Consider the following 22,296-nt stretch of genomic DNA (forward strand, 5'->3'; position numbering starts at 1 on the left):
ATGTAGCGTTAAAAACAAACCCTGTAAAAGCGATTCAACGCCTAAATGAAGTACGAGTCTCGTTTATTTTGACACTAATAATTCTTGTGCACAAAATAATCGCGAGTCCTGTACACGAGGCTTTACGCTGAACAACCTACATTTGCCCGAGCACAGGTAACATGAGAAATTTTTACAACGCAAATAAAAGGGTCAAAACAGAGTAACTTAATTGCTTGTTTTGTTTTTCTTTTTATTTCAGAAGTGCTTAGTTAGGAACTGTCCCGTCTCAGAACGTCGCTGTCATGGAATCTCTGAAGAGGCATCCAGTCTTTGGGCTAGATTCCCGATGGAGTTGGATCATTGTGCTTTCCTGCAGCTTGTGTTTGTTCATGGGGAGCCTGGGATTCAGGGTTTTCGGCATCGTCTACGTCGGTATCATCGAAACATTCAAAGTGTCCCGCGAGGAGGCAACGTGGCCGCTGACCATCTTCGATGTCGTCACAAGCTTTGCCAGTAAGTGTACTCGATATTCAACTATAGACAGCTTAAGAAGCTTCATATCGCTAGGTAGAAAAGAAGATTGCTGTATTTGCCAATAAAAATGCCACAAAACGCAGCACGTGGTTAGAAGCGTAAATATGATTACCTACCGAAAATCCCAGTATAACTTTTCACTATCTAGATTATGGAATTGAAAGTCTAACCTGGAATTGTTTCTGGAACTTGAAATCTAGATTGCAGGCAGAAGAATAATTTCCGAAAAACTGAAATGCTGATGGAATCCAGATATATTTTCAGTACCCGAATCCAGATAGCGAAACATTATACAGTTTTTTTTTTGTATGAAGTAAGTAGCTGTACATTTTCAGCTGTTAGATGTCGTAGATATGAGGATGCGACCGTAGCGCATCGAATCGAGATTGACGATTTCGATTGGGTAGAGAAAAACTTTCAGGCTTTCCATTCTGGTGCAGTAGGAAGAGAAGCGGAGCTGGTAGCTTCTGTTCTCGACGGCGGCTTTCCAAGCGAGCGATCTGTTCTTCTTTCGCAAGGGAATCTGAAGCGCTCGACGCAGTGGAAGTTAAGCCGGCAGCGGCCTCGCGGTGGTTGCGGCACCATTCGCGTTGCTGAGCACATCGCCGCTCGTTCCGCTCCCGTTCTTCTTCCTCCGAAGAAAGGTTGCCGCCATCTCTGAGCGACGGCGGCAACCAATTGTCTGGTTGCCGCCGTCGCTCATAGATGGTGGTAGCTGTCCAGAGTTCGGTGTCATCATTTTTTTTGTTGGTGGACACGATCCTAGGGAACCTAGCCCTTAACAGCTCTGCTGTAAAAAGAGGAAAAGGGCGCGTGTGACTGGTTCCGTCCCAATTCAATACGCTACTGCAGCATCCATGTCCATGTAAAAGCGGCCAGTGGCGGTTGTCGCGATATACTTTATTTTACCCAAAGTACAGTCGAAGTGGGCGCTACGAGCTGATGGGACCAATCATAGAGCATCCAATGCGCCCCATCCGTGTGTTTGTCATGCTTCTGTACGTGTTCTAAGATCGCTGAACCAATCATACAGAAAAGGACTAGTGAATGGCGCTTTAGACGCTGTTTGATTGGTTCAGTTACTTCGTAGCGTCGGCTGCGTCTCGACTTAAAGGGGCCCTGCAATCCCATTTAAGCGCCTACTAATTTTGCAGAACCCAGGTAACCTGGGTTCAATCCCGCCCCCGGCCCGTTTCGGTTTGTATAAGCATCGTACCGGCGTGCGGTCGTGTGTCACTACTGTGTGGTGCACGTTAAAGAACCTAGGTTAGCGGTTGTACCGCACTGGCTAAATTGCTCATCTAGAGCTGACACACGAGACGCCCACTGAGGCAGACTAACTACCGGCTGTATAAACATACACACAACAATTTTTTTTTTTTTTTGCTACCAATTTTGCTGTTTCTACATCTCTTGTGGTTCGGACAACCCAGCGGGCACGGAGAGAGTAACGGAATATCAGTGCGGCATGTGACGAATTCGTGACGTTGTGAATCCTGGTCAGCTCCGGCCTTACGACTGGTAAGAGATTCTAAAAGCTTTTTTTTAATCAAAATACAAAATCTAAGAGGCGCAAACTGTTTCAATTATTTGTGAAAGTACTTTTTGTAAAGTATTTTAGATGAGAAAAGAAACAAATGCATTTTAGAAAGTACGGGAAATGGAAGTCACCCTTCGACATACCCGCCACCAAGCGGTGGAAGAGGCGGCGCGGACGCCCCTCGTATGATTCCGAAGCTCGCTCTCTTCGGGATATCGGAGGCCATGCCCCGAGGATCCCAGCAGACGACGCACGACGCCGGTGGCACATTCTTGCAAAAAGCGAAAGTACGAAAATTTTTCCTGCGAAAGCACGGGAGACCCGCCGGGACTTGTCCAGAACTTGAGCGTCGTCGAGTCGTCCCAACAGACACTCCTCAGCGTCGGAATCGCGCCAGCGCGATTCCGACGCTGAGGAGTGTCTGTTGGGACGCAGCGTACACACTAAACATTTTCACGCCCTTATTGGTGTAAATGGCATGGGTCACAACTCACCCCCTTATTGGTGTACAAAAACGCCCTAGAAAAATGGTGTTATTTCTCACACCCTCAAAAACCGGTGTAATCCCTTACACCCTACACAGAAAGGAGTGATTCTGCTCTACACCTATTTATTAGGGTGTGATGGCAGCAGTACATCCTACCAAAAACGTGTACTGCAGCTAGAAGAGCATGGTGGGTAAACCCCGAGACTAGTGACAAAAAAATTGGGAAAACACAATACTGCCTCAAAATGTCTTGAGACGTGTTGTGTTGTCCCAATTTTTTGTCCTAGTCTTGGGTTTTTTTCACCATGATCCTTCACCAGCTCGCCTGCGCAGTAACTCTCACTTCATTCAGCTACAAGAAGTTATACTAAATGTGTAACACAGCACTTCATCAAAAAGTATTTACGGAGAAATGATTGCTAACAAATTGAAACATGTGGAACACTTTATTTTTTGAATTCAGAAAAAACGTGCATGGACCTCATCTTCTTGTTTCGCGAATTCGCGAGAAACCCATGTCAAACCTCAAATGCTGGCATTTGTGACTTAGTGTTAAGTTTTTGTGACAAAGCTACAAAATTCTTAGAGGCTTAAAATAAATGCACTCAAACTTCAAATAAGGCTTTCCTTCGCCTAAACCTACTTTAAAGCTTTCTAGCTCTGCTGACGTAGGCAAAACTCGACAGGCTGGCAGAGACGGAACGACCGGGAGTTGATTGAGGCGTAAGCACCAGTTCATGCTTGTAAACAGTAAGATGGTCTATTGAGACGGAAGCAGGACTACTACCAGAAGCATGCTTGCAGAGTACTTACAAATAAAACACCGATCTCATGTAATCCGTGATAGTTGCATAATCCGGTTCGGGCACCACAGAAAAATTCGCAAACACAACGTCCAGGATGAAGGCGGTTGCTCACATTCAACGGAACTCTCGCCGTCGCCGATGAGCAGCTCTCTGTCGTGATAGATGCACAATCCGACTAGGGCAGCACAAAACTACGCAAACACAATGTCGAGGATGAAGGCGGTCGATCACAATCAGCGGAAGTCTCACGAGCGCCGACGAGCAGTTAGTTCTTTGTCGAAACGCGTCCAACAAACACAGCACAATAATTCTATGGACTCCGACGAAATTCACAAATATTACCAAAAAATTAGTATGAAGGTATTCCGGCCGTTCAAGACGAAAAACCACGGCTGCGACTGCAACGCACGAAAAACAGAAGAACACTGACGCCTGACGGAAGCTTTTTAGAAACCGGACCTACGTGGCCCCTACACTCACCGTAATTTGGAATACGGCAAAGACTTCGGCCCCAGTGAGCCCATCAGCGCGTCGGAGCGAGTCACGTGACATATTATAGTCCAAGCGTCCCTGTCCCACGGAGAACGGTCACGTGTTACACACCACCCCTCTGATTTGCTAGAAGCGGCCTTCGCACTCGCTCACAGCCACACGAAGACACAAAAGAAGGTGTGGAGGCTTATCAGAAGACGAGGTCAAAGAGGGGTGGACAAAGCAGCTAATCTCCCTCTGCGGCTTTGTATAAGCCACCTGGGCTGCCCAAGGAGGGTCGCAAAATGGGACACGTCAGGACTTGCTTCACGCAGTGGCGTGCGTGCTCTGATGCCGACCGCGAAATCACGAAATAAATAACACAAAACAAATTCGAACGCATGAAACAAGAGATGCAATTTCACCCGTACGAAAAAAGAAAAAAAAAGGAAAAAAAAAGCGTCGGGAGGTTAGATATTTTGGTGTCAACTAAGGATCGCGTACTATAGCCGCGGTGTCATAAATTCGGCACTTTCGATTGTCTTGCGGAATTGTTTCGTTAGAACTACACACAAAAATAAAATCTCAGTGAAGGTGCTATAAGTAGTGCGAGGGCCAGTCAGGTGAGTTTGTAATACACGAAATGAGGGCGCCACGGCCCATAAATTGTTCAGTGGTTCAGCGCAGGAGGTCTTTCTCTGGTTAAAAGTAAGCAGATTCCGTTTTGCTTCATCTTGTTTTTCTTTTCTTTTTTAACGTCGGATTTTAGGCGGTTAAGAAATAGACATACCTCGCCGGCATAGGCCATTCATGCGGGAATCTTGACGCTCAACCAAAAACGGCATCGCCTACGGTATGTCAGGATGGCGTCGCCGCGACCCATCCTTTTTTTCACAGATATTGGCTGGACCAAAATGGTAACGGCGCAATTTTTCATATTTGGTCCTATATCGGCGCAATGCTGTGTGCTGTTTGGGTTGTATATTGACACGTCTTCGTTCATCTTTTGCGAGTGGAGATGTTTTGTTTTTAAGTCGAAGTTGAACTGATGAAACTGACGCACACGCGACACGTAATTTTCGGCTCCTCTCGGACGAAGAGTTCGATCGGAGTTGCAAAAACTATACTCCATCACTTCCTAACCATACGCGACTTCGTGTAGCGATTAATTATACTGGATGTTTATACCGCCGTACATCAGCAACAGTTTCAGCAAAGCAATAAGCATTAACGGATATGAAATCATGGGTGTATTAGACTGGCATCACCATAACGCCCCTTTCACACCGTGTTAATACAGGGCGTATAATTCGCCCATACACCCTTTTTACACGATTTCAGACGCCATCGCAATAAGCGAGGTCGTAAAAAGGGTGTGGAAGGGATGAAAAACATCAGCACACCCTTTTTACACCCACCGATATTCAAATATCGTGTAAATGAAGTGTAAGAAGGGTGTTTTTCCTAACTTACACCCTTTTTACACGATTATGGGTGTTATAATGTTTAGTGTGTAGGCGAAGAAGTATACAGAGGCGAAAATAATCTCTGGAGAAGGGATAATCCCTTCTCCAGGGATTATTTTCGCCATTCATGTCCAGCTCGCTTGCACCTTTGCATTTAATTGCATTATAATTATAACCTTAAATTTGCAAGCTTCACCCTTGATGGTGTTAGACTGGTGGCGGCTGATAAAACCCGTTTGCTCTATTGACGTCTAACTCCTGGTTAGCTCAGTTGGTAGAGCGCTCCACTGGTAATGGAGAGGTCCCGGGTTCGATACCCGGACCAGGCGGATTTTTTCTGTCACTCACCAGTCACCTAACTGCGTTTGGAGATTTAGGTTTGTCCTTTGTCCCTCTTGTTCCCCTTCTCCAGGGATTATTTTGGTCATTCATGTCCAGCTCTCTTGCACCTTTGCATTTAATTGTATTATAATTATAACCTTAAATTTGCAAGCTTCACCCTTGTTGGTGCTAGACTGGTGGCGGCTGATGAAACCCGTTTGCTCTATTAACGTCTAACTCCTGGTTAGCTTAGTTGGTAGAGCGCTCCACCTGTAATGGAGAGGTCCCGGGTTCGATACCCCGACCAGGCGGATTTTTTCGGTCGCTCACCAGTCACCTAGCTGCGTTTAGAGATTTGTGTTTGTCCTTTGTCCCTCTTGTTCCCCTTCTCCAGGGATTATTTTCGCCATTCATGTCCAGCTCTCTTGCACCTTTGCATTTAATTGTATTATAATTATAACCTTAAATTTGCAAGCTTCACCCTTGTTGGTGTTAGACTGGTGGCGGCTGATAAAACCCGTTTGCTCTACTGACGTCTAACCCCTGGTTAGCTCAGTTGGTAGAGCGCTCCCCCTGTAATGGAGAGGTCCCGGGTTCGATACCGGGACCAGGCGGATTTTTTCGGTCGCTCACCAGTCACCTAGCTGCGTTTAGAGATTTATGTTTTTCCTTTGTCCCTCTTGTTCCCCTTCTCCAGGGATTATTTTCGTCATTCATGTCCAGCTCTCTTGCACCTTTGCATTTAATTGTATTATAATTATAACCTTAAATTTGCAAGCTTCACCCTTGTTGGTGTTAGACTGGTGGCGGCTGATGAAATCCGTTTGCTCTATTGACGTCTAACTCCTGGTTAGCTTAGTTGGTAGAGCGCTCCACCTGTAATGGAGAGGTCCCGGGTTCGATACCCCGACCAGGCGGATTTTTTCGGTCGCTCACCAGTCACCTAACTGCGTTTGGAGATTTATGTTTGTCCTTTGTCCCTCTTGTTCCCCTTCTCCAGGGATTATTTTCGTCATTCATGTCCAGCTCTCTTGCACCTTTGCATTTAATTGTATTATAATTATAACCTTAAATTTGCAAGCTTCACCCTTGTTGGTGTTAGACTGGTGGCGGCTGATAAAACCCGTTTGCTCTACTGACGTCTAACCCCTGGTTAGCTCAGTTGGTAGAGCGCTCCCCCTGTAATGGAAAGGTCCCGGGTTCGATACCCGGACCAGGCGGATTTTTTCGGTCGCTCACCAGTCACCTAGCTGCGTTTAGAGATTTGTGTTTGTCCTTTGTCCCTCTTGTTCCCCTTCTGCAGGGATTATTTTCGTCATTCATGTCCAGCTCTCTTGCACCTTTGCATTTAATTGTATTATAATTATAACCTTAAATTTGCAAGCTTCACCCTTGTTGGTGTTAGACTGGTGGCGGCTGATAAAACCCGTTTGCTCTACTGACGTCTAACCCCTGGTTAGCCCAATTGGTAGAGCGCTCCCCCTGTAATGGAGAGGTCCCGGGTTCGATACCCCGACCAGGCGGATTTTTTCGGTCGCTCACCAGTCACCTAGCTGCGTTTAGAGATTTGTGTTTGTCCTGTGTCCCTCTTGTTCCCCTTCTCCAGGGATTATTTTCGTCATTCATGTCCAGCTCTCTTGCACCTTTGCATTTAATTGTATTATAATTGTAACCTTAAATTTGCAAGCTTCACCCTTGTTGGGGTTAGACTGGTGGCGGCTGATAAAACCCGTTTGCTCTACTGACGTCTAACCCCTGGTTAGCTCAGCTGGTAGAGCGCTCCCCCTGTAATGGAGAGGTCCCGGGTTCGATACCCGGACCAGGCGGATTTTTTCGGTCGCTCGCCAGTCACCTAGCTGCGTTTAGAGATTTGTGTTTGTCCTTTGACCCTCTTGTTCCCCTTCTCCAGGGATTATTTTCGTCATTCATGTCCAGCTCTCTTGCACCTTTGCATTTAATTGTATTATAATTATAACCTTAAATTTGCAAGCTTCACCCTTGTTGGTGTTAGACTGGTGGCGGCTGATAAAACCCGTTTGCTCTACCGACGTCTAACCCCTGGTTAGCTCAGTTGGTAGAGCGCTCCCCCTGTAATGGAGAGGTCCCGGGTTCGATACCCGGATCAGGCGGATTTTTTCGGTCGCTCACCAGTCACCTAGCTGCGTTTAGAGATTTATGTTTGTCCTTTGTCCCTCTTGTTCCCCTTCTCCTGGGATTATTTTCGCCATTCATGTCCAGCTCTCTTGCACCTTTGCATTTAATTGTATTATAATTATAACCTTAAATTTGCAAGCTTCACCCTTGTTGGTGTTAGACTGGTGGCGGCTGATAAAACCCGTTTGCTCTGCCGACGTCTAACCCCTGGTTAGCTCAGTTGGTAGAGCGCTCCCCCTGTAATGGAGAGGTCCCGGGTTCGATACCCGGACCAGGCGGATTTTTTCGGTCGCTCACCAGTCACCTAGCTGCGTTTAGAGATTTATGTTTGTCCTTTGTCCCACTTGTTCCCCTTCTCCAGGGATTATTTTCGTCATTCATATCCAGCTCTCTTGCACCTTTGCATTTAATTGTATTATAATTATAACCTTAAATTTGCAAGCTTCACCCTTGTTGGTGTTAGACTGGTGGCGGCTGATAAAACCCGTTTGCTCTACCGACGTCTAACCCCTGGTTAGCTCAGTTGGTAGAGCGCTCCCCCTGTAATGGAGAGGTCCCGGGTTCGATACCCGGACCAGGCGGATTTTTTCGGTCGCTCACCAGTCACCTAGCTGCGTTTAGAGATTTGTGTTTGTCCTTTGTCGCTCTTGTTCCCCTTCTCCATGGATTATTTTCGTCATTCATGTCCAGCTCTCTTGCGCCTTTGCATTTAATTGTATTATAATTGTAACCTTAAATTTGCAAGCTTCACCCTTGTTGGTGTTAGACTGGTGGCGGCTGATAAAACCCGTTTGCTCTACCGACGTCTAACCCCTGGTTAGCTCAGTTGGTAGAGCGCTCCCCCTGTAATGGAGAGGTCCCGGGTTCGATACCCGGACCAGGCGGATTTTTTCGGTCGCTCACCAGTCACCTAGCTGCGTTTAGAGATTTGTGTTTGTCCTGTGTCCCTCTTGTTCCCCTTCTCCAGGGATTATTTTCGTCATTCATGTCCAGCTCTCTTGCACCTTTGCATTTAATTGTATTATAATTATAACCTTAAATTTGCAAGCTTCACCCTTGTTGGTGTTAGACTGGTGGCGGCTGATAAAACCCGTTTGCTCTACCGACGTCTAACCCCTGGTTAGCTCAGTTGGTAGAGCGCTCCCCGTGTAATGGAGAGGTCCCGGGTTCGATACCCGGACCAGGCGGATTTTTTCGGTCGCTCACCAGTCACCTAGCTGCGTTTAGAGATTTATGTTTGTCCTTTGTCCCTCTTGTTCCCCTTCTCCAGGGATTATTTTCGCCATTCATGTCCAGCTCGCTTGCACCTTTGCATTTAAATGCATTATAAGTATACAAAATTCACGTGAGCGTCCCAAACCAATTTTTATTCCCGCGTAGCTCCCTCTGCTCGGCCTCACCTCCTTTTCCCGTCTTCCCCTGTGCTCCCGCCATTCGTCAGTCACCACGGTTCGCGGGCAAGGACAACTCCGGTTAGGCTGGCTACGCCAGGTCCATCGGGCAGCCGCGCGTGTGCGTGGCGTGACCACATGTCCTCGTACGGTACTACTCCTAGCTCCGTATGTTTATCGAGGATTCGAAGCTCCAAGTCCGACAGACCCGGAAATTTCATGTCAGCAAGCGCGGTGGAGGGCTGAAGCAAGCAACGAGCCGCTAAAGTGTACGCGGCTGTAGGGGAAACAGCCATCAACATAAGCCGCAGCCGATCGGCCAGTCGCTTCGCCTCTACCACTGGCCACCCAAACCAGGACCAGGGAGGTCATGAAGGAGCTTAGGTTTTGCTTGTTTTTGTAATATTAATGATTAATGTGCCTATAACTTTTAATATAAAGCGAATTTTGAGAAAAAAAAAGGTTTACTAAGTTACTACGTTCAGCGCATTCAGTTCGGTAGAAATTAAAAATCAGTAAAAAAGTGGTTGCAGGGCCCCTTTAAGCTGAAACGAACAATAGAAGCGTTCAGTTCTCGAATGCAAGTCATTCGTTATACCTGAAATGCTTGACGCAGACAAGAGATGCAAGAAAGAGATGAAATGAATGTGAAGGCGTACCACAATTACATCAAGAAACATTTGGACGAAGATCATGAACAATATTTAAAATCGGCAACTTTTTCGCAATAGACTATTGCTTAAAGGGCAACTCCGGTCAATATTTTTAAATTTGGGACAACGACTGTTTTTAGCTCAGTCAGTGTCTCTACATTTCAAGATATATATATATATATATATATATACAACACGGGCACTTCACAGCATCGTACGTGGTCTCCGAGGAGGATATAAACGAACATGTGCAGATGAATGAACCGAACTTAATCCAATGAATCAAAGAATCAAAGTTTTCAGGAACCCGCCGAAGGCCAAAAGACAGCGGAGCCAGGGTTTGAACTCTGGGCCTCCCAATGTCCGGTCGAGTGTGCTAACCTCTACACAACTCAACCTTGGCTTTCTGGCGTTTCCTACCTCTCTTATTAATGCACAAGAAACGAAATGTATCCAATTGGAGGTGTTCTGGAAACACACGCCGCCGCGTGGAACGCGGTACGACGCTTGGTGTCACGTGGTACGTGCTCGTTTGTGCTCCAGAAATCCTCCCACTGTTTGTCTCGTCCCGTGTACATGTAGTATTCTTTGTTTATGAGCCTTAAGAGACACGGTATCATCATCATCTGCGAGAATTAAGAGCCACGTATTTGAATATACAACACGGGCACTTCACATTATCGTACGTGGTCTCCGAGGAGGATATACACGAACATATGCAGATGGATGAACCGTAATTAATTCAATGAATCAAAAAATCAAAGTTTTCAGGAACCCGCCGAAAGCCCCAAAACGACGGAGCCAGGATTTGAATTCTGGGCGTGGGGTGTAGAGGTTTGCATACCCCACCGGACATTGGGAGGCCCAGAGTTCAAATCCTGGCTTTGCCGTTTTTTGGCTTTCGGCGGGTTCCTGAAAACCTTGATTCTTTGATTCATTGAATTAATTACGGTTCATTCATCTGCATATGTTCGTTTATATATATATATATATATTACAGCGGAGCTGTTAAGGGCTGGGTTTCCCAGGATCGTGTCCGGTATGTCGACACAAACCTACCTGGACAGCTACCGCCATCTATTAGCAACGGCGGGAAGCACACAACCAGTATGGTTTCCGCCGTCGCTCGTAGATGACGGCAACTTTTCCAGCTATCATAAAATAATTTATAGTTATGCGCGTTGGTGGGAATTCATCGTAGGAAACAGCGCGAAAAACAGACGACGATGAAGAAAAGCACACGTAACGCGCGCAGCGCTCGCCACGTTTGTTCCTTCGTCCTCGTCTGTTTTGCGCGCTGTTTCCTACGCTCTTATCAGTTTCGGTTTGGACTCACGATGGGTCGGCCGTGCGCCCTTTCGGGGAAAGGAGACAGGCTGCGGAAGCAGCGGCGACGTACGCAGCAGCGCGAATCGGTCCGCAACCGCCGCAAAGCCGCTGTCACCTCGACTTCCACTGCGTCCAGGGCTTCAAATTCCCTTGTCAAAAAGCACGCCGCTCGCCTGGAAAGCCGCCGCCAAGAACACAACCAGCGATGTAAAGGGCGCCGGCGGGCCGACGCCACGCACGACGATCGTGCCGCGGAGGCGAAGCGCAAGCGCGAGGCCGGGCGACGACTGCACTCTACGCCGGCTGAACCGTTCCCGGGTGCGACAGCGAGGTTCCGGAGGGAGTTCGTGGGGAACCCGTTTGGCGTCACGTGCGCCGTGTGCGACTGACTCTGGTTCGCCGGAGACGTATCCGCGATCGGCGGCGTGTCGGACAAGAAGCGGGAATCGGGGGCGTGCGCGTTGCGGCAGTGTATGGAGTACAGCTCCGCTGGTCTTCTTTCTTCATCAGAGTGGAAAGGCTGAACTTTTTTTTATATTGTTTGTAGTTTTACAATTTTTTGTGGTTTTAAAAATATTATTACGGATCAAAGTTTGATTTCGGTTGTGTACGGCAAAACCAAAGCTATCTGCTAGAGAAGAATGGCTACACTGATATCAGCTGTACGACCGCGATGTGACGCTACGGCGGTGCTGCGGTACGCGGTACCACGGGTGGAATCAACCGCAGCACCACCGTGACGGGACGTCAGGTGGTGCTGCGGTAAGCGTCGCCCAGTGTTGCTCGACTAAAAGCTAACCCGTTAGGCACATGCTACAGAGCTGCTAGGCTTTACCTTGACGTATGATTTCTACTGGGATGATATTTCGTGCCACTAAAGCGAAATCAGTTATTTTAGTTTCGTTTTCAACCGGAGTTTCCCTTTAAATACTCGGTCAACCCTTCCACAAATTATTTTTTTAAAGACGGAATTCTCGAGCCCTTGATAAACTAGGGAATTAGAAAATGAAATTATGTGTCGAGCTTTTTTTCTCGTCTGTTCAGATTCAGGCGAGGAAATGTTGATGTCAACATTCACACCGCGTTACTAAGACATGTTTTGCTTAACGAGTATGTCACTTAATAACTAAAAAAATATTCCCATTTCTGGGTTTGAAAACTCTTATAACCTACCTAGCACAAACTAAAGAGGACTTACTACGCAAACACAGAATAAATTCTAGAGTAACTATGCCAATCGTATATATTGCGTCTGTAAGTATATGCTTTAAATTTACTTTGAGCAAAGCTTTAGTTTAGTGCATATGATTCTTTTATATGCGAACTCCCGCATACACCAACGCCGCTTACAACAAACAAAGCACGTGAACTTAGCATTTAGACGTCATCATAGTGACATCTGCGGGACCAAAATGCGCTTCTAAGCTGATTCTGATGCTCTGCGTCGCCATTAGCTTCCTAAAACTTGCAGTTGTGGTAATTGTAAGAAGGACGTAGTGTGCCTTGTTATCTATAAGCTTTGGCCCTAATGACTGTGGTTATTCATCGACGACTGGACAAATAAAATCTTCTTAGTATCCTAGATTTTTACTTTCCGGTTTAGAGAAGACTATGCTTTTATTTCAGATCTACTGTTTGGCTTCATCTGCCGACGTTCCTGCTCTCGTGCTGTCCTCCTCGGATGCTCATTTCTTGGCCCCGTAGCGATCGCTTTGTGCTATTTTGCACCCAACGTAGCCTTCATCACTGGCTTCTACGGTGCTGTTAATGGTAGGTCTCAGGCATTGTGCACGTATTCGCGATGCGTAATTCGCTGCCTCCAGGATTGTTACAATAAACATAGTTGTATCTGTGTAATTAAACTTCCATTGCCCCAAGGCAAAAAAAAAGTTTAATTACTTCCTTGAATGACAATTGAAGGAAGTAATAAGCCTTCAATGACAATTGAATTCAGGCTATTTTCTTTGGGCTGTTTTCTATAGAGACCACTTTTCTTGTAGTATGTAGATTATTTTGAGCTGCTAAACGTTGTGGCTTCTTAACAATGGAGTCAGCAATTATTGGTAAAAATTTGAGCCATCTTTATCAAATTGACGTAGCGTAAAATAAATAGCACACGGAAGATGCAGGTGAAAGCTGCACAAAACAGTCGCGTCTGATCTTTGCATTTTTCGAATTCGTGGCTTTTGAATATTATTTCTCAAGTCAGCAAGTGGCCTCTGCTCAATTATCTAGAGCTACTAAAGGACGCTAAGTTTCAGAGTAACATTGATTTTGCCATCCTTTGCTAAAAGATTACTTACTGTTCATTACTTTCTGACTCTTAATTTAAAATCGAAGGAAACCTTTTTCCGTCTTCCAAAAATCTATTGCACTTTTGACACCCTGTATAAAACTCGGGAAATCGCAATTTGGAATCGCTAACAGTATCGTTGATTGCGCCCGCCCTGAGCAATAGAACATAATTGTGGCGTCAACGAGACAATGGGCAAATTGAGTGTGGATACTCTATATTAACGTAGATTATTTAATGGCTGTAAAATGAACCGCACACACCTATAGGTACATGTCTCATTCTCAGATGCTACAATGTCGTAAATGGAAGAGAAGCACGCGTATACGCTAGATACGTCAGAAATCCGGACGTCCGCTTGCGACCTCCAAATCCCTGAACGCTCGCGTTCGTTGCTTTGGAAAGGAAACGAAAATAAAGCGCAGCGATGGACTCGCCAGAGCGTTGTTATTGAAACGTTCGATTCAACACGAAAGAAAAGGTGGATTGTTTTGCGAAAAAAATAGGCTTCGTTTTGTTTCACCACTGTTTAACAGACCCATTTCGAAAGGCACGTGCCGATTATTAAAAGGTCGAAACTCTAAACCACTGCACAATGGCGGAACAACTGACATCGTAGAACGTGCCTGCAGCCATTCAATAAGATAACGAACTACTGAGCTCGCCTGACGCTAGGAGCTGAGGAGCCAATGAAATAGCGTCGAAAGTACAACGTCACTGCGCTTCTTTCCTTATTCTGTGGGTCTGTTTTGACTTCTAGCAAAACGAAGCGCATAAAGGTGCCGTGACTTTGCGGTTTTAGACCGCCCTTGTGCACGAATTCCGGAGCTGCCAGCAGAGGGCAGTCTTTAGAAACGGGTCTATTAAAGCACGATAAGCACGACAAATGACAAGTGATGAGGCGACGAAAACTGAAGTAAACTACACGTTTAATGGGGCGAACTTGTGCCCAAATAAAATAGACGAACGTTAGCGTCGCCGGCGCTGATGTGGCGAAACAGCAGGAACAAACGCTGGAGCGAGACGGACTCGACAAGGTCGCGGGCGGCCTCTTATCTAGAGTGCGTCACTATCTCGAAGATTCGGCAAAGAAGGCTGGAGCGCCGCGCGCTCGGGACGAGGATGAAAACACACTTTCTAGAACAAGAAAGCAGGAATAAATGATATAAGTAAAGTCTGGAGCAAGAATAAAGGAGAGCCTTCTAGAAGTCCGTGACCGAGCGTTGCTTTTCGGCCCTACGCGCGGCATTATGCCCCTTAAAAGCGCATGGTCTCGATGCAGCACAAACCGAAAACACTAATGCGCAAGAAAAGGACAGCAGAATCGCAAGCCATAGTTCATGGTTCACAGTTTGACGAGAGTCCAAAATTCTATCGTTCGTAATACGGCTTGAGGCGCACGACGTGGACTAGTTCGGGTTGCAGTTGGAGTCGTCTTGATGGTAGAGTTCCGTCGGTAAGTACCTCGTAGTTTAATTCCCCGAGACGGCGAAGAACCTTGTAGGGTCGAAAGTACCACTTGAGAAGCTTCTCGCTGAGCCCACGTCGCCGAATGGGTGTACAGACCCATACTCTGTCCCCGGGATGAAAGTAGACGTCACGCCGGCGAACACAATACCGGCCGGCGTCGACGTGTTGCTGGTCGTGAATTCGTAGTCTGGCTATCTGGCGGACCTCTTCTGCCCGTTGGGCGACCACCTGGGCGTCCTCGCTCCTTTCGTCGACTGGCTTGTGCGGCAACATAGAGTCTAGCATAGTCGTCACCTTCCGGTCATACACCAGATGGAAAGGCGTCACTCCTGCGGTCTCTTACACTGCCGCGTTGTAGGCAAACGTGACGTAGGGCAGCACTTCGTCCCAGGTCTTGTGCTCCACGCCGACGTACATAGAGACCATGTCGGCGATTCTTTTGCTGAGCCGCTCCGTCAACCCGTTGATCTGCGGATGGTATTTAGTTGTTCGACGGTGGTTATTGTGGCTTAGACGAAGGATATCTTGGGTCAGCTGTGCCATGAACGATGACCCTCGATCTGTGATAAGGACTTCGGGGGCGCCATTCCGGAGGGCGATGAACTCAATGAAGAACTTGGCGACTTTGACAGAAGCCCTTAACGGATGTGCTTTCGTCTGGACGTAACGTGTAAGATAATCTATGGCTACAATTATCCAGCCGGTTCCCATCGTCGACGTGGGAAGGGACCGAGCAAATTCATTACAATTTGGTGGTACGGCTTGGTTGGAGGGGTAATCGGCTAAAGGAGACCTACTGGCTTTCACGGTGGTTTCTTGCGTCGCTGGGACTCGTGGCACGATCGCGTGTAGAGATGAACGGTCTTTGGAAGCTTGGGCCAGTCGTATTCTTCCCGTATTCGGGATAGTGTCCGGCTGTCACTTAGGTGTCCTAAAGTCGGATCGTCGTGGCAGGTTTGAAAAATATCTTCTCGAAGGCTGGTAGGGACTACCAGAAGCCACGGCGAATGACTGGTTTCGAAATTCTTATAAAGACAACTCTTCGAATAGCGAAGGTCGGCAGGGCTCGTGAAAAGACACGAGGAATGGTACTTCCTCGTTATTCGAGATGCACAACCAGGGCGGGCAACTCCGGATCGTCTCGTTGAAGTCCTACCATGTCGTCGGTGTCCACGGCACCTAGGAAACACTCGTCGACATTGTCGTCGGTGTTGGCCTGACGTTTTGACGTGGCTTTCAACATGCAGTCGGCGTCACTATGTTTCCGTCCTGACTTGTAGACGACGGTCATTTCGAATTCTTGGAGTCGAACACTCCATCGAGCAAGACGTCCTGAAGGGTCTCTGAGATTGGCAAGCAAGCAGAATGAGTAGTGGTGTGTGACCACGCGGAACAGGTTCCCGTATATCTACGCACGAAACTTTGTGATCATCCATACGGCTGCGAGACATTCTTTTTCTGTCGTGGAGTAATTTTTCTCCGCCTTCGACACTATCACACTTGCGTAGGCAATGACCCGCTCCGTGCCTTCCTGTATCTGTACCAGTATCGCGCCAAGTCCGGAGTTACTTGCATCCGCTTGAATTTTGGTTTCGGCGTAGTGGTCTAAATGTGCGAGGATCAGAGGTGTCTGAAGTCTTCGCTTCAGTTCGTTGACCGTCCGCTCTTGTTCTTCTGGCCATTGAAACTTCACGGCGTCTTCCGTAAGATGTGTGAGGGGCGCCGAATTTTTTTGCGAAATCTTGAACAAAGCTCATGTAGCACACGCACAGCCCCAGGATTCTGCGGATGGCCGTCTTGTCCGATGGTCGAGGAACTTCGGCTCCGTCGGATGTCTTCGCGGGGTAAGGGCGTACCCCTTCGCTACCGACGACATGGCCAAGGAGCTTAAGTTCACCGTAGGCGAAGCGGCACTTCGTTGGCTGAGCCCTGCGGTCTTGATGGCTTGGAGCAGGACCCTAAGCCGTTCAAGTGCCAATCGAAGTCGTGCGAAAATACGACCACGGCGTCCAGGTAAACGTGGCAGCTCTGGCACTTTGATCAGTCCCGTTAACACGGTATCCGCGACCCACTGCGAAGTCACCGGCGCCATACAGTGTCCGAGGGGCATCACATTGAACCCGTCTAGTCCATCGGGCGTGACGAAGGCAGTCTTCTCGCGGTCTTGTTCATCGACCTCAATCTGCCAGTAGCCACTCTTCAAGTCTATCGACGAAAAGTATCGGGTGTGGCGTAAATGATCGAGGGTGTTATTTATGCGGGGGAGCGGATAGACATCTCTTTTTGTAACAGCGTTCAGCCGCCTATAGTTCACGCAGAATCTAAGAGTTGCGTTCTCTTCTTCACCAGCACGACTGGAGAGGCCCATGGATTGCTTGAATGCTGGATAATATGGTCTTCAAGCATTTCTTGGACTTTTTTCTGAATGGTTTTCCTCTCCTTCACTGAAACTTGGTACGGTGACTGATGAATAGGGGGCACGTCATCGTCAGTAGCAATTCGATGCTTCGCAACTGCTACTTGGCGTAGCCTTGACGATGTGGCGAAGCACTCACTGAACTAAGCGAGAACGTAAGTCAGCTGTTGTCGCTGTGGGGCTGGAAAGGACGGGTCGATGTCGAGCTCTGACGGCGTGGTTCTCTTGTGCTGCGTCGGCGAAGCGTCTTCTGAGATCACGGCGATCGCGGGTGAGTCCTGAATTTCCTCGGCGTAGCAAACACCTGTACCCTTTGTAAGGTGCTGAGACTCTTGCCGGAAGTTGGGGACAAGAGCTACGGTACGCCCATCCGGGAGCTCGGTTACGCCTCTTGCAATGCCAGTCCCTCGTCTAAGGAGAAGCTGGACACTTCCATCCAATAGTGCTACACCGCCGGTGGCTTCTTCGGTACTGACGGGCACCAAGACAGTCGACAGCGTCGGCAGGTTTACGTGACTGATAAGAACTCTCATTGCACCTAACGTCGCTTTGAGATATTCCGTCAATGGAACAGGTTTCCAAAGCGTCAGCTTGTTCTCCGCAAGGTCGATCATCACGCCGTATTCACGCAAGGAGACCATTCCGAAAATGACGACCCTCGAACAGTCTTGCAGGACAGCGAACGTCCCAGGGAATGTTTTACCGTGGATCTCAACGCGAGCAGTGCTCCTGCCGACAGGTGTGACGAGATGTCCGCCAGCGGTTTGTATCTGCATTCCGTCCCACGTCGTTGTAACTTCCCGAAGGCGACGAGAGAGTCTCCCACTCAAAACGGAGTTGTCTGCTCCGGTGTCAACGAGTGCCGTAGCGCCGTGGCCGTCGATGAAAGCGTTGAGGTTATTCAGGACTGTTACAGAAACGTCGTTTCGGAGCGTTCCGTCGTTAGAGTAAGAGGGCTGCGACGACCTTGGAGGATCTTGGCATCGTTCGGGTTCGGCAACACCACCTCCCAGCATTGCCGCGCTTAGTTTTCCCGACGGGAAACGATGGGTGACATGCTGTCTCGGCGAAACCGGCGGAAGGGCGATGGCGAGCGTCGGGGAGAAGGTGAACGAAATCCTAGGCGGGGAGACCACTCAGGAGATGAAGAGCGGCGGAGGTAGTCCTCGATGTCCCGAAGTCGCTCTGCAAGACGTAGTCGAGGGTCGTTGGGCGCAAACCCTCGTAGGCCGAGCTGGCGGTAGGGGCATCGCCGGTAGATGTGGTCCGTTAAATTTCACTGCAGTGGTAGCGCAGCGGGCGCCGATCGGCCGTTCACCACACGTCGGTCTTCCTGGGCGCCGGTTGTTCTCGCCGGATGTACTGAGGTCGATCGTCGCGGCGTCGGGGGTACGGCTGTGCTGGTGCGTCCCGTCGTCGTGGTGCTGGAGGTTGACGGGCCGCAGGTGGCGGTCGTCGGGCCATGGCGGCGTAGCTCACCGTTGGTTGTTCCGGTGGTGGCAGGTCGACGGGTGCCTACGGCTGGAAGGCTTGCTGCACCTCCGCTCGCACTACTTCGGTCATGGAGAGCGAGGCTGGGCGATCGGCAGTGGACAGCACCTCCTCCAGAACGACGTCGCGGATGATCTGGCGAAGCTTGTCGACACCGAGGCTGCCTAGGTCAAGTAGCGACCATGCAATCACCGAAGCAGCATCGAAGCCGGCGAATCGATTGTAATGCCTGGCTCGGATCGACAGGGCACGTTCGATGTTAGTTGCTTCGGCAACGAATTTATGGACAGCAGTTTCTGGGTTGCGAACAAGGCCGCCAAAGATGACACTCTTCACGCCTCTGATCAGGACGCGCAGCTTCTCCTCGGTGGACTAAGTGTCGGCGCGGCTGCTCAGGCAGAGGACCTATTCAACGAATGTGGTGACCGTTTTGTTGGGCCCTTGAGTCCTTACTTGTAGGAGGCCTTCAGCTCGCTGTAGTCGTGTCTGGTTTGTGAATTTCTCCTTCAGGCCGGCGATACAGATGTGAAGCCTCGTGGTTCTCGAACCACTGCCTCGCGGTACCCTACAAAAGGAAGTATAGGTTTTGGAGGCACTGCTCAGTGATTCATCCATTATGGCGTGCTAAACGTTCATAGGGCAGAATCCAGTCCTCCATGTCCTCGTGGGTCTTGCCATGGAAGGTCGTTGGGGTTCGCTGGGCGGAGGGCAGGTAGACGGCGGCGGCGGCGGTCGGGGTCTGCGACGACTGGTGGTCCATCGCTGGCCTCGCTGGCTGCTTGGTCTTGGTTGGCAGAAGTCCGCATTCCGGGTGTAGGCCTTGGGTGCGGCGACTTACTCGGGTCTCGGTAATCTCTTCGTTGGGTCTACGTGGGATTGGTGTCGGACTTGCACTGCGGGCCCTCGGAGGGGTACGCTGTAGGGACACGCGTTACCCCGCACCTCCACCAAAATGTCACGAATGACAAGTGATAAGGCAACGAAAACTGAAGTAAAATAAACGTTTAATGGGGCGAACTTGGGCCCAAAATAAAATAGAAGAGCGTTAGCGTCACAGGCGTCGATGGCAGCGAAAGAGCAGGATCAAACGCTGGAGCGAGGCTGACTCGACAAGGTCGCGGGTGGCCTCTTATCTAGAGTGCGTCACCATCTCTAAGATTCGGCAAAGAAGGCTCGGACGTTGCGCGCTTGGGGCGTTAATGAACACGCGCTTTGTAAAACAAGAAAGCAGAATTAAATGACAGAAGTTACGTCCGGAGCAAGAATAAACGAGAACCTTGTAGAAGTCGGTGACTGCGCGTTGCTTTCTCGGCCCTACGCGGGGCAATATACCTTCTTTACCTAGGGATAAAGAAGCCATACACAACGAAATGACTAATTGGTCTAGTTTGTTTACGTTCGTTCAGATGAGAGCGCATGGGGACGTCAAAGCCTTGAGTTTTCGCTGGAATGATTAATATACAAACGCAAAGCTAGCCGTCTTTATCTCGGCTCACTGTAGGAACACGGACGCCGGACGCTGGCGTTTGGCGTTCGCGGTCGAACAGCGAGTAGACGGGTTGTTTCCTTCTCGCAAGTCTCTTATTTGGCGCAGTTATAAAGTGTCGGGTACATAATCACCGGGATCGTGATTTCGATTCAGGTCTCCTCGCGTTTAGAGCTTCGTTTCTTCTTTGCAGTTAAGAACTCTTTCTAGTCAATGATCTGCTATTTTTTACAGATTGTCATCTGAGTACGTGTTACGCATTTCAGTACGCTTTCCGCGGTGTTTTCGTCGATACCAGCCCATGTACACATTATTTGTTAATAATTCGGGCAGTATGGCGTGCGTGTTATAGCTACGCCTGCAAACAATCTTAGGATCTAGGCAATGTAGCATGGCAGTCAGGTAGCGTGATACCGCAGTCGACGCTAACTATGCGGTATAGCCGTTTGTTTAAGGGTGCCACCATCGTGAGATTGGCGCGGCCCCCGCGGCTGTCTAGTGGCTTGAAACCTGAAATACCGGCTGGTTGTGCCAGACCAGCTGTCTGGGTTCAGCAACGTTCTGGGTGTGGGGAGGACTTGGCTAAACTTGGCTATGCTGGTGCTGGGTATGGCTGGAACATGGCCGGTTGAATGGGGCTGACTAATGACAGGCCATTCCTCCCCAAAAAAACGAGGACGAAGACGGTGGAGTGTTTTCATTGAGTGTCCACAACACAGAAATATATGAGCAGTTTAATGTAGTCTATGCAGGTACGCTCTCGGCATGTCATAGCTGCATCTTGAGCTGTGGCACGTAGACATTATTATACCGTTAGGACAGTGGTTCTCAACCATCGATGTTTCGCGGACCCCTTGTGGTTTTGTGGATATGATGGAGGAGGCCTTTCGTGGTGAGGGGAGGGCAAAGGTATAGGCTTAATTTAATAATGAGTTATTAAATGAATATACCAAAGGGCTAGTGTGAAGTAGACCGCTCTTAATGACATACATGCGAGAGAAAGCTCCACCGAAAACTGAAACATCTCTTCTCGACCAGAAACAAAACAACTTTTCTTGCCGGGAATGACTGATGAGGCAAGGCTTCGCGGATTCATAAAATGCCTTCATGGACCCCCATTTGAGAACCACCGCCTTAGGATGTCATGGGGTAGTGGTATACCTTGAGGTGATAACCTATCGGAGCACCGGCACCGTGTTGAAATCGGTCCGCTTGCCTTAGACAAAGTAGTCGTGCGCATAAACGTGACGATGATTGTGACCGCATTCACGATCGCAATCGAATGACTTAATAAGTAAAAACCCTCGGGGAACAAGCGAAGTTCAATAACATTGCAGCCACACTTGCGCTGCAGCGCCTTGTGCTCATCGCACACTTTCCGCTATTAGTCTTATGCTTAATAAAATTCGTGCACCCGATTACGATGCAGTGATAGCCAGACAACCGGCGATTTTTGGAAACTGTAAAACAGTAAAAATAAACACTCGGAGCTAACTCCTCTCGACGTCCACTTCTAAGCCTTTTCGCCTTCACTCTTGGCGGTTGCATACCCTGTGTCAGCAGGCAAGAAAAAAATGCAAGGGTTCGAGGGTGCGTCACTTGCGCGCTAGTATGATGATATGTGCAAAAAAGGTCCAGATATTTTACATAAAAAATGCATTACCCTTAGCCCGTACAAAAGGGAGGGGACTACATATTATTTATACAGAAAGGTAGAGTAATTGTTTTAACTCATATTTCAACAAGCCTTCAAGGGAGGCATATATTGTTTGATTGTAAACGCAAAAACAGCGAAAGCAACTCAAGGTTGGAAAATTCGCTACATTAACGAGTTGTTAAGATTTACTAAAATGTCTAAATCTGGAAATATTGTATCTAACATTAAACCACGGTGTCCAATATAAAAAGAAAACTATGTAATATTATCTAGACAGTGCATAAATTAAGTTTATCTGTAGGTGTTTTCAAAGTAACGACCAATGACGATCTCCAAAACTCCTTGAAAT

The 22,296-nt window shown here is 48.3% G+C and overlaps 1 protein-coding gene and 1 non-coding gene across 2 annotated transcripts in view; both read left to right on the forward strand.

Moving 5' to 3' along the window:
* The first annotated feature begins 371 nt into the window (after positions 1-371).
* The window catches only part of LOC8041052 (monocarboxylate transporter 12-like), a 28,218-nt gene continuing 6,293 nt past the window's right edge, over positions 372-22,296 (forward strand). Inside the window, exons 1-2 of the mRNA XM_002414362.3 lie at positions 372-495; positions 12,761-12,904. Coding sequence (XP_002414407.3) covers positions 372-495; positions 12,761-12,904 — 268 coding nt within the window. The remainder of the gene's footprint in view (positions 496-12,760; positions 12,905-22,296) is intronic.
* On the forward strand, positions 5,543-5,615 carry Trnat-ggu. The gene has a single exon. It is a non-coding gene; the product is annotated as a tRNA-Thr (tRNA).

Source organism: Ixodes scapularis, unplaced genomic scaffold (assembly GCF_016920785.2).
Source record: "Ixodes scapularis isolate PalLabHiFi unplaced genomic scaffold, ASM1692078v2 PGA_scaffold1__304_contigs__length_218370807, whole genome shotgun sequence".
NCBI classification, from domain to species: Eukaryota; Metazoa; Arthropoda; class Arachnida; order Ixodida; family Ixodidae; genus Ixodes; species Ixodes scapularis.